The 12182-nt window shown below is 42.6% G+C and overlaps 1 protein-coding gene across 2 annotated transcripts in view; it reads left to right on the top strand.

Annotated features, from left to right (window-relative positions):
• The first annotated feature begins 9047 nt into the window (after positions 1–9047).
• Positions 9048–12182, top strand: part of Slc17a8 (solute carrier family 17 member 8) — a 54977-nt gene continuing 51842 nt past the window's right edge. The window contains exon 1 of one of the 2 annotated variants that reach the window (XM_028783063.1): positions 9048–9550. In XM_028783063.1, the coding sequence (XP_028638896.1) occupies positions 9450–9550 (101 nt within the window). In that variant the 5' untranslated portion in view covers positions 9048–9449. The remainder of the gene's footprint in view (positions 9551–12182) is intronic. The other variant, XM_028783064.1, reaches the window with a different exon arrangement.

The raw sequence follows: 12182 nt of genomic DNA, 5'->3' as shown, positions 1-12182 counted from the left end.
CAGTGGTTAAGAGCACTGACTGCTCTTCCAGAGGTCATGAGTTTAAATCCCAGCAACCACATGGTGGCTCACAACCATCCACAATGAGATCTGATGCCCTCTTACAGGGTGTTTGAAGACAGCTACAGTGTACGTACATGTAATAAACAAATAAATAAATAACCTTAAAAAAATTTAAAAAAAAAGAAGTGTTTTAGAATAAATAGCATTATTTGAAGACCGTGGCTGATTTCTGGGGGAGTGTGTATTCTGTGAATCTATTGAATCTATAAAGTACCAGTAGATGTCGCTGTTCTCCAAGCAATTCACATTGGCCTGTTTTTCCGCATACATCCTTGTAACAGGCTGAAGAAAACCTTGTCAGGGATATTTTGCTTGTGATTAGAGTCATTAGAAGAACAGCACCTCAGGAGAAAAGCTTGTGGAAGGTGTGTGAGTTTCTTCCTCATTCTCAACACGATGGAATTATCTGGTCACTCAGGATTTTGTGTACCTCAAAGCAAAGGTAGAGCTAAACCAGCTTAGCAGGTGAAGATGCTTGCCGCCAGGACTGATAACCTGAGTTTGATTCCTGGCATCCACATGGAAGAAGGAGAGAACCCACTCAGGCAAGATTTTCTCTGACTTACACACACTTAATTGGAAAGTGAAGGTGATAAAAATATGCTTTGTAATCCTGACTTTTTGTAACATTTCAGTATGCATCATTCTATTACAACTGCATTTATTAAATTTACCAGATTTTATAATTTATTTTGGGTCTGGATGCCACCTAAGTATCTATGAAAATTTTGAAGTCATTCTGCATGGAGTATAAAGCAAAGACATTCCCCACCCCGCCTGTTTTAATGGTTCAAAGGAACCGATGTCTTCCCATTTCCTCAAAAGGAGGGGGAAGTGATTCATTGTACTTCCCAACCAGTATTTGCACATAGCCCACAGGTAGCAGGTGGTTCAGGAGAAAGAAGGACAGTTCCACTGTTGTCAACACTGGAAAGTAGAGTAAGATATTAACGTGTTTTCTCATGGAGAGCGATGCCTTCTAAATGGAAACGAGAGGCAACCACAGACAGCAAGCAAAAGAACGAAAAAGAACGAATGACTGAGATTTACTTGTTTTTGTTTTTTGAGACAGGCTCTTATTGGAAAAAAGGCCCTGGAAAGTCTCAAGCTTGTGGTGATCCCCCCATCTCTGCTTCCCAGATGCTAGAATTAAAGAAACCTGCTATTACCCTTAGCTCCTAAGTATGAGTTCTTTCATAATAAAACCTTTAGAGTGTGTGTATGTATGTGTGCATGTGTGTGTGTGTGTTCATGTGTATGTGTGTGCACATGTGCATGTACTTGTGAGTGTGTGCACATGTGTGTGTGTGTGAGATGCAGGATGCACACACAAACATGCCACGGTGATCATGTGGACATCAGAGAATAGCGTTTGAGAGTCAGTTTTCTTCCATGTTGTTGAGTCAGAGTCTGTCTTGTTTCTGCCATTCTGCCATGGGCCTCTGGGTAATACTTCTGTCTCCATCCCCCATCTCCCCAGAGGAAGGCTAGGGTAACAGTTGCATGCCATACCATCAGACTTCTTTTTAAAGCATGGGTTCTGGGGGTCAAAGTTGGGGGATCTGGCTTGTACAGCAAGTGTGAGCCACCTTGCCAGCCCATGGGTATGATTCTCGCCCCGTATCTGCCTGATGCCCTAGTACATTGTTAAGTCATTTCCATTCCTTGGCTTTCAACAATGAGGGGCAGTTAGTGGGCCTGACCCAGTTCTGTGGGAAGTTACAAGGCTTAAAGGGGGAAGTTAACAGTTTTATAAATACAACAAATAATTTTAATTTGTAAAGAAAACACTTTGTGTGTGTGTATGTACATGTGTATGTATTTGTGATCTGTGTGTATGTGTGTGTTGTATGTGTGTGTATGTGTACATGTGTGTATGTATGTATGTACATGTGTATGTATTTGTGTTTTGTGTGTGTGTATGTATGTACATGTGTGAATATGTATTTGTGTTTTGTGTGTGTGTTTTGTGTGTGTATGTGTGTGTGTTTCATATGTTGAGACCGAAAGAGGCGTTAGAGCTGGAGCCACAGCTGACTGTGATCTTCCCCATAGAAGTGCTGGGAACTGAACTTGGGTCCCCTGGAGGAGCAGTAAGTGCTGTTAACCACTAGGATATCTCTCCAACCCATTTTCTTTCTTTAATATATGTATATCTGTATCTATCTCTATCTCTATAATTTCATACATGGACGCTGTATTTGTGTCCTCTCCACCCCTCCCACAGAGTCTTTTTCTAATAAGTTCTTGAGGGCCAAGTTAATTGAATTCCAGTACTGACTGGACTCAGCTGAAGTTGGTGAGAGAAGTTTGGCAGAGTAAACTGAGAATTTGTCATTGGGTTTACACTTTGCTCCTCCCCCAAACTGACTTTGGATAAATTCTCAATTAGTCTCCAGATTCCTTGTATGTAAAATGGGAATAATGTTTGCTCATCCATCTTTAGCATATCCTTGTCTCCATTCTAGTTTGTAAGAGTGGGACCCTAAACCCAAAAAGAGAAGGAAACAGTCACAGTGGGTTGGGATAAAGGTTCCTATTTGCCTCCCTATGGGAGCATCTCATCCAGTCTGCGGTCCACAGTAGAACTACTAAGCCAGGACCTAGGAAATCATTGCTCTGTGTTCATTTCTTTTCAACTCATCAGTTTAATTTCAGCCAAACACTTTATCGGAAGCAAATGTGTTAATGTGAAATCTTGAAAACCAGCACCCTGCTCTTTGTTTAAAAAGCGTCTATAAGCTTACCTACCATCAGGTGCCCGTCAAGGTCCCCACGTTAACGGATTCATACAGCACCACACACAGCATAGTCCACACAAGGCCATTGTCCCCACCTGTTTTGGCTTGCCTCACTGTCTCTTCCTGAAGCTCACAGCACGCCCTCCATCATAAGGAAGACCTCTTCCATTCCTATCTACCGGCTGCTGCAGGCATCCTTGCTCAGACTTGACGGACACTTTCCTTCTTCGCGTTTATTTGTTTTGTTAAGAGGAATATTGTTTCCATGGTATCACCATTGCCTAAAAAGCCACCCAGAAGACCTTCAAGAAAAGGAACAACCACAAAAAAAAAAAAAAAAAAAAAATCAGTGGATAAAAGAAGCCTCAGTTCTGAAAAGTCTGGTTGTATGAGTCCTAACTACCCACTTCTGTAGTAAACCAACTAATACACAAAGAATATCTATTTTGGCTTCTGTTTTTGGAAGCACTGGTAAATGCTCAGTGGGGCCTATTCCCTTGGGTCTGTGGTGGCCTGTTGTGGTGAAAGACATACTGGGGCATCATGTGCCCTGTGGCTAAGAAACAAAGGAACAGTTAGGATCAGGGTTTCACAGTTTGCTTCAAGCATCCCAGTGTCCTAAAGGCATTTCACTTGGCCCTGCCTCCTCAGGACCTGGTAATACCAAGCTAAGGAGGCAGCCTTTACCACATAGACATTTTGGGTGGTTGGGGGAGCAAAGTGTGTATTTCATCTTACCTTTCCAGCTCACAAATCCTCACTGAGGGAATTCAGGACAGGAACTCAAGGCAGAAACCCAGAGGCAGGAACTGATGCAGAGGCCACAGAGAAATGCTTTTTTACTGGTTTGCTGTTTAGTTCTTCATTTAGTTAGCTTCCCCTCCCCCATCTTTCAACAGAAATCTCTTTTTAAAAAGATTTTATTTATCTTATTTATATGAGCACACTGTAGCTGTCTTCAGACACACCAGAAGAGGGCATCAGATCCCATTACAGATGGTTGTGAGCCATTATGTGGTTGCTGGGAATTGAACTCAGGTCCTCTGGAAGAGCAGCCAGTGTTCTTAACCACTGAGCCATGTCTCCAGCCCCCTCAACAGAAACCTTAATACCTCACAGCAAGAAAAATAACACGAAGTTGAATCAATACATTAGTGTAAATACACAGCTTAGAAAGCACACAAACACTTTCGAAAGGCAATTGGTTAAAGATTTAAGTTTCCTGTGTGTCACAGTGAATGGAAAATGGTAGAACAAACGTACAGCTCTTAAGTATTGAATTATAGCAGGAAGGACAGCCCATGGCACACTGGAAGCAATATAACTTCAAAAAATTTCATACATGCTGGCATATGCCTTTAATCTCAGTACTTGGGAGTAGAAGCATTTTGGTTTTTCTGAATTTGAGGTCAGCCTGGTCTACATAGTGAGACCCTGCCTCAAAAAATAAAAATAAAAACATTCAAATGTTTCATTTCCCTTCGAATTGTAGTTTAACACTTAGTTATAGCCACACATGGACTATGTTTCCATATATTTTTTTTTCTAGTAGTAAGTGTTGATGTAGAGATTTGTAAGAAAAAACTTTCCTATACTATTTAGCATCTGATGAAGTTTTGCAAATTATGTCAACATCACTCAGGGCTTCATGTCAATCAGGTCTATTTTAAATATCTTTTGATTTTTGATATTATAATTTAATTCCAATATTTTCTGAGGGTGTGGGTGCTCCGGGTCTGAACTAGAGCACTGGGTGCATACTCTAACAACAGCTATAGTATGGCGTTAGGAGGTTAGGAGACGAGTTTTAATGCCAGGCTTCTTATCCCATCAGTTCAGTCTCTTAGCTACGTGAGCTGCAGCAAACTTATGTAACCCCGCCCTCTGTGCCTCAGCTTTCTCACTGTGTGTCCTATAATGAAAGAACCTACTCACGATCATTTCAGGAGGCAGGGAGCTAAATAAACCAGTGAATAGTAAAAGCTTGATGTCTGTATGATGGATCGAATAGGTTTGGGCTCCATAGACTAACGGGTTTGAATGCTTGGTCCATAAGGATTGGCACTTTTAGGACGCATGGCCTTGTTGGAGGACGTGTGCCACTGTGGGAGGGCCTTGAGATCTCCTATGCTCAAGCTATGCCAGTGTGACACGCTGCTGCCTGAGAATCAAGATGTAGAACTCTCAGCTCCTCCAGCACCATGTCTGCCTGCATGCTGCCATGAGTCCCACCATGACGACAGTGGACTAAACCTCTGAAACTGTAAAGCATCCCCAATTAAATGTTTTCTTTTATAAGGGTTGCCTTGGTCATGGTGTCTCTTTAATGCCATAACACTCTATCTAAGACAGTCTGGCACCTGGGAAATGTCCCCAAAATTATAGTGATCATTATCCTCAACCGTCCACAGCACCAGCAGACTCAGCTTGTGCCTCCTGCCCAGTGCTTTATGCAGGAATGATGCACTCAGCAGCTGCTGACCCTTAGCGCCTGATGTGGTCTTTGCTGAGTTCTGTTCCCAGTATGTAAAGTAATAGATAAGTAGTTTAAAACTATTTGGGAGTTGGAGAATGGGTGAGAAACTCTGCTAGAGATGCATTCTGTAGGAGAGATTGCTTATATTTTATTGGTTTGCATGCACTTTGAACACATGAGTGACCTTCGAGGCGGGGAGATAACGCATAGTAGAGGGAGTAGACATGTGATTTCCTGGGACCTTAGGGTTCTGTGTTGTGCAGGGCTGTATTGGCAAGGGGGGTGACAAGAAAATGTCCCTTTAAGAGCACAAGGCTGGGCAGGATTGTGCATGTATGTGTGTGTGAGTGTGTGTGCGTGTTTACGTGTGTGTGCATGATATGTATACATGTGTGTGCATGCACATGTGTGTGTACATGTGTGTCTATATATGTGCATGGTATGTATACATGTGTATGCATGCACATGTGTGTGTACATGTGTGTTTATATGTGTGCATGATATGTATACATGTGTGTGCATGCACATGTGTGTACATGTGTGTCTATATGTGTGCATGATATATACACGTGTGTGTACATATAGACATGTGTGTCTATATGTGCATATGTATACGTGTGTGCATGCACATGTGTGTACATCTGTGTCTATATGTGTGCATGATATGTATACATGTGTGTGTGCACCCACACATGTGTGTGTACATGTGTGTATACAAACTAAAAAGCTTTTCCTAAAGCTCATATGCAAATTTTTGTTTTGTTTTTGTTTTTCAAGACAGGGTTTCTCTTTATAGCCCGCGCTGTCCTGGAACTCACTCTGTAGAGCATGCTAGCCTCGAACTCAGAGATCTGCCTGCCTCTGCCTCCCAAGTGCTGGGATTAAAGGCGCCACCACTGCCTGGCATGCAAATTTTTTTAAAGTAGCCAAGTTGAAGGACTTTCATTTTCTCATCCAAAGCAGTTGAGATATCGCGACACTGACATAGTAACTAGGTATATAGATTTATGGAACAAAATCCAGAGTCCAAAAGTCTTCATGGTTTTGTTCAATTGACTTTTAAAATAAAAGTGCTGATGTAATCCACTCTAGAAGAGATAGCATCTCCTGGGCTGAGGGGATGGCTCAGCCACTAAAGCATTTAATTTTAAGCAGGAAGACCTGAGTTCAGTCTCTAGAAATCATGTGTAAATATCCAGCCAGGTGATTTGCACTGATAATCGCAGCAGTGAGGAGGTAAAGCGGGAGGGTTCCTGGGGCCAGCTACTCTAGCCTACTAGGTAGCTCCTGTCAGTGAGAAACCCTGCCTCAAAGGATCCCGAGGAGAACACTTAAAGCTGTCATCCGGTCTCCACATGCACATGCGTGCGTGTTTCCATGCATGCACACACAGATGCATTATAAAGTGCAGCACTTCTAACAAATGATGGATCTTCACATGATGAATTTGAATATTGATCTCACGGGGTGCATAAACACGGACTTGATCAACATGGGCCACAGATTCGAGATTAAGTGCTCAGACAGTAAGGCTCTTGGAACATAACACAAGAGGAAACCTTTGAGGCCTCAGGACAGCTGTGAAAGAAAAAAAAGACATACATTTTCTCATCAAAATATAAAAAGTCTACACTTCAAAATATAGATGGAAAAATAGAAGTACAGGAAGACTTGGGAAACTGTCTGCAAAACAGATATCTGACAAAGAACCTGTGTCCAGAACACGTACCCATTATTAAGGGTCATTAATAAGCAGACAAAATCCACTTAAAATATGTAAAGTATCTAAATAGACATTTCATCTCCCCCCAAAAAGATGCCGATGGCTCATAAGCACATAAAAAGATGGTCAATGTGTCATTAGTCATTGGAGAAATGCAGAGTAAAACCACAGGGGGATGCTGTTATACCCACTATAGTGGTCATCCTTTAAAAAGATGGGAAATGTCGGCATGGATGTGAAGAAATGGGAACCACCAAATGGGCTAGAGGAACTGTCAAGTACAGCCGCTTTGAAAATAACTTGGCAGTTTCCTAAAAAGTGAAAAGTGCATTTTCATATCACCTAGAAATTTTAAGCATTTACCTGAGAGAAATAAAAGCAGAAAGACATATGCAAATGCTCATAGTAGTTTTATTTGTAACAAAATAAGAACGTCAAATGTCCATCAATACATCAATGGGCAGTGTGTGGCACATCCATACAACAACTGGCTATTGACACAGGCAGTGTGTCTATGTAATGAAATGTTAATGACGGCAAAAAGGAACTGATGCATGCTGGGTGCTGAACATCTCACATAGCGAAGGAAGCCTGCCACGAGAGACCAAATCACACACGATTCTGCTCATAGGAAATGGCCAGAAAAGGCAAATCTATAGGAACAATACACATGTGTGGTTGCCAAGGGCAGGAATGGGTTGTGAATGGTGATTAGCCGTGAGTTGGAGGAATCAAATGAGATGATAGAAATCTTCTAAAATGGCTTCTTGGAGGTGATTGTTCAAGTTGGTAAATTCCACAAAGACTCATTGCGCTATTCCCTTTGGGAGAAACAGACGATGCTGTTTGGATATGCTAATCACTGGCTGTGTAATCTCAGACACAGCTAACTTCTTGCCTCTGTTTCTAGCCATTAAACTTGGGGGTGGGGTGGGGGGAAGAAATCAATACGCTCAAAGCAACAGCACAGCTCTGACTACCGTGTGGACAGAGTGAGTGACACAGCATTGACTACAGGAAGATCTTGGCAGGTGCTAGTTCTGCTGAGCCTGCTTTGATCCAGTGCTAACGGAACTTAATTCAGATCTGAAGCAGATTTTGGATTGCTGTGTGTGTAGAGAACACAGCGAGCCTTGTGGAAACAGATCCTGGGATGCTGAGGGGGCTACATCTGGACATGGTGTCTTGAGCTTTGAACACCAGTACCTCCCAGACAAGGCTGTTTCCTCATGGCCACATTGGCAGTGGAGGCATAGTCCAGAAGTCTGTAATGTGGAAGCAACTGGCTATTTCCACACAGGTCCAGCGGGCATTTAGGCAGCATCCACGATCATCCAAATCTAGGTAATTTAGTGGCTCAGAAGAAGGCCAGCTCTTCCAGTGTATGGGACTTTGAAATAAAGGCTTCGTGAGGCAGGAACCTCCAGAGGTTATGTAGATGAAAGGGGAAGGGAGGTTACCAAGCCAAGGGGTATCACTTGAGGAAATCCCAGAAGCAAGAGGAAGCTTGCTGAGTTTGTGTTGCTATGGAGAGCAGAAGAGGAAACAAGGGTCAGGGTCTTTGGAGGCGTTTCAGGCACCGCAATGAAGTTTTTATTTATCTCGAGGACAAGCTGTGAGGAGCTCAGAGCAGGTGCTGGGACAAGCTCAGATATCCTTGCTTGGTCCTAAAGGCATCTGTGTACCTTCCCTCCTAGATGTTGTGACCTGGGGTGCGCATTCAGCCTGAAGTGTGCTGTTCCTTGAACCACATCCACACTTGTGCCCAACTGAAAAACCGCCTCCCAGCTACCCTGAAGGGACTAAAAGGCATGCTGTGGTGGCCGAGAGCCAGTGGGACTGGACCTTAGAAAAGCAGGAGACTTGTAAATATTTCATAAACTTCACTCTGGACTCCTGCCCTGGCTGAGAGCCCATTCCCAAGGCCAGGCTGCAGAGGGGCAGGTGTGCTGGTTTCTATAGCATCGCCCCAGGGAGAAGCTGACAGCGCCACCTGCAAGCTGAAGGAGGCAGGAGGGACCAGGGCTGGCTTCAGAAGCTGCTGCTGGACTGCTCAAGACCCCTGCACTGAGCTCACGTTAGCTTCTCCAGCTGCTGCTAGGGATACAGGCTGTGCTCAGTCTGAGCGTGGCTGCCCGAGACAGCGCCCACAGGCTGCTGCTCAGCCAGGAGCTTTTGAGAGGGGCTGGATTCCTAACCAGCAACTCCTCACTCAGCTTTGTTGAGTCTGGATTGAGAGAGGAGAGGGTTTTTCTTTTCTTGGAATACCTGAGCTGGGGTTTTACCTCCTTTCTGATTTTAAGTAGTTCCCTCCATGAGAACTGAATTTCAAGTGTTCCTCAAGGACAAACGCAGTGCCCCTGGGCTGGAGATGAGAGAGGATGACAGCTTCTGAGGTTGCCTGCTAAGGGCTCCGAGGTGCTTTCCCCCATCTCCCCCATTCAAAATGCCATTTAAAGCATTTGATACCTTCAAAGAAAAAATTTTGAAACCTGGAAAGGAAGGAGTGAAGAATGCCGTGGGAGATTCGCTGGGGATCTTACAAAGGTAAACTCTGAACTCAAACTTTAGGTTTATTTCCGAGTAGCTTCACATTGCCAGAGTCTAAGATACTTTGAATCGTGTTTATAAACCTCAGTTTAATGGGGGTGGGTGGGTCACGTTACATGGTTTCTGGAGCCTTTTCTAGAGCCAAGTTTATGTCTGGACTAGAAGATAGGTGGAAAGTATTGGGTGTTGCCAAACACGCACAAGTTCCCGGGTTCAATCCCGGGTTTCAGGATGTGGGGTAGGAGGGTTTATTCAAGTCAGGAATAAACCAAGGCAAACACTCTGTTTTATCTATTAGAACTACCACTTATCTGCTTATCTGTTAGGAATATCACTTACTGCAGGTGGTATTAGTAAACATATGTTTGTCATAGAATCAAAAGGAATTTCGGAGTCAGAATTTCATGTTAATTCAGTAGTAATGATGTAGTTGTGCTTTGAGCTGAAATAACTTGAGACTTTCACTATAAATGATAGTCAAATATTGGCTTTTTTTTTTTTTAGTTTTAGACCCAAATACATAATATAAAACTAGTGGTATGTCTCTTTATGATATCATTCTCAAAAGGGAGAGTGGCCGCCAAGTAGTTTGAAGATAGTAACTTAAAATATTAGCATTCTGTAAAGGAAAAAAAATCTTATGTAGTAACAGCGGGAAAATTCCAAGACTGTCAATGAATTCAAAGAGATATTTGGTCCATGACAAAAATCAACACTTTTAATATGAAATATATTACTAATAGCAGGAGAGTTTGAATGGTGTCACATTTTAATTTGTTCCTTTTTTTAAACAATAGTAAATGTCTTCTCAGGTTTTGTAGTGAGTTAATCAGTAGTCATTACATGCTAGGTAACATGATTCTTTTATTTCTTAGGAATAGAAAAATGTGAGCAATATCCTTGGTATCTTTTTTTCTTGGCGTTTGAATAATTATTTTTGATCCTACTGTGAAAAATGGCATTTGGCTTCTTCTTTGAGCTTTTTTTTAAAAACAAATTTCAAAGCACTTTTGCTCAAGAGACCACTTTTAGGTAACCTGGATAATGTCTGAGCATGTTCCCGTCTCTTGTTTTTACACTGCATGTTCCTCTTGATGCTGAGTTTTTCCTTGTGTCTCTCCTGATGAGGTTTCATCCCATAAGAGGATAGAGTTAACAACCGTCTCACTTTAGTAATTAGAAAGCTTCCCTCTGAGATCCTGGGTCATCACGTGCAGGAGAGAACTCGGTGAGAGCACACGAACCAGCCAAATATAGAAAATGATTATACTATTTTTTAAATGAGTCTTCCCTCCTTCTGCTGATCACTCTCCAGGTAGCGTCTTACTGTGGTGGCACTCGCTTGATTATAAATGCAAAGAGAAAGCACATTAGTGTAATTGGCTGATCCGAGGGATAACGAAGAAATCTGGCAACGCCAGGAATGAAAACCCTGGCTTTGGACCAGGGTCAGCACTATTCTCTCAGGCTCTACTGAGTCTGTTAAGATCTGACAGAAAATACTTAGTCCTTAGAAATGATAACTTTGACCCCATTAAGTTGTTATCTACCATCTCTCCCATGATTCCATTCTTCCCAGGAGTGACATATGGTCAGATTTTGTCCTCAATTATTATGCATTTGGCTTCATCAATAATAAGAAGGAGCATTTGTTTCCCATCTTATTATAAACATATTTAACCTTAAGCAGCCTTCCAGTTGATTGGGTTTTTTTTGGGGGGGGGGAGGAACTTTATTGTTTTAAAGACAGGAAACGTCAATCGTGAGAGTGATTTCTACAGTTTGGTTAGAGATTTTTGTTTACAATGCCAGTAGTCAGGTTCATGACTGAATTAGTAACTTTCAAGTCACACAGCCTCTACTTGAGATGGAACTATGAGTCTGGGGCTCTTTGACCAGCATCTGAAGCAGCGGTTCTCACCCTTCCTCATGCTGTGACCCTTTAATACAGTTCCTCATGTTGTGCTGACCCCTCAACCATAACATTATTCCACTCATACATCATAACTGTAGTTTTGATACTGTTATAAGTTGTAATGTACATATCTGACACGGACGATATCTGATATCCAACCTCTAAAGAGGTGGAGGCCTCATTGAGGTTGAGAACTACTGGTCCGGAGACTTGTACCTTAGAACAGAGAGCACAAGGCTAGGGGGAGAGTACACTGAACAAATTCTGGACAGTGTCATTGCTGACACAATCCAGAATGGCTTTAGAACAAACAAACCAAATCCAAGGTTCAGTGTGCTTGTGGGTGGACCTTAGGTGGAAATTGCTGGCAGGGGAAGGAAGGAACGAGGATACTCAATCCTCAGTCCTTGTCATCTTTGTGTCAGAAATATCCAGACCAGCTCTGCCACAAGTCTACAAGATGATTACAAGCAAAGTGTCCTACCGAGAGCCCAGCATACAAAGGGGCATTTCCTCTTTATCTAGTGGCAACCAGGAGATAGAATCCAAGCTTAGCAGTAAAAAAAAAAAGTGTGTTTTCTGTTTCCAAGGGCACTGGAAGGTTAGAAGCCCTGCTTTTAACTCTGCAGGTGAAGGGAGTTATAGGCACGGTCCCATCATAATGTTTAAGACTGTGAGTAGTGCCATCTCAATGGAATTCTCTCTCTCTCTCTC

This window comes from Grammomys surdaster, unplaced genomic scaffold (assembly GCF_004785775.1).
Source record: "Grammomys surdaster isolate TR1022 unplaced genomic scaffold, NIH_TR_1.0 958, whole genome shotgun sequence".
Classification (NCBI taxonomy): Eukaryota; Metazoa; Chordata; class Mammalia; order Rodentia; family Muridae; genus Grammomys; species Grammomys surdaster.
Note: the sequence above shows the minus strand (reverse complement) of the source record. Positions and strands in the feature narration are given on the sequence as shown.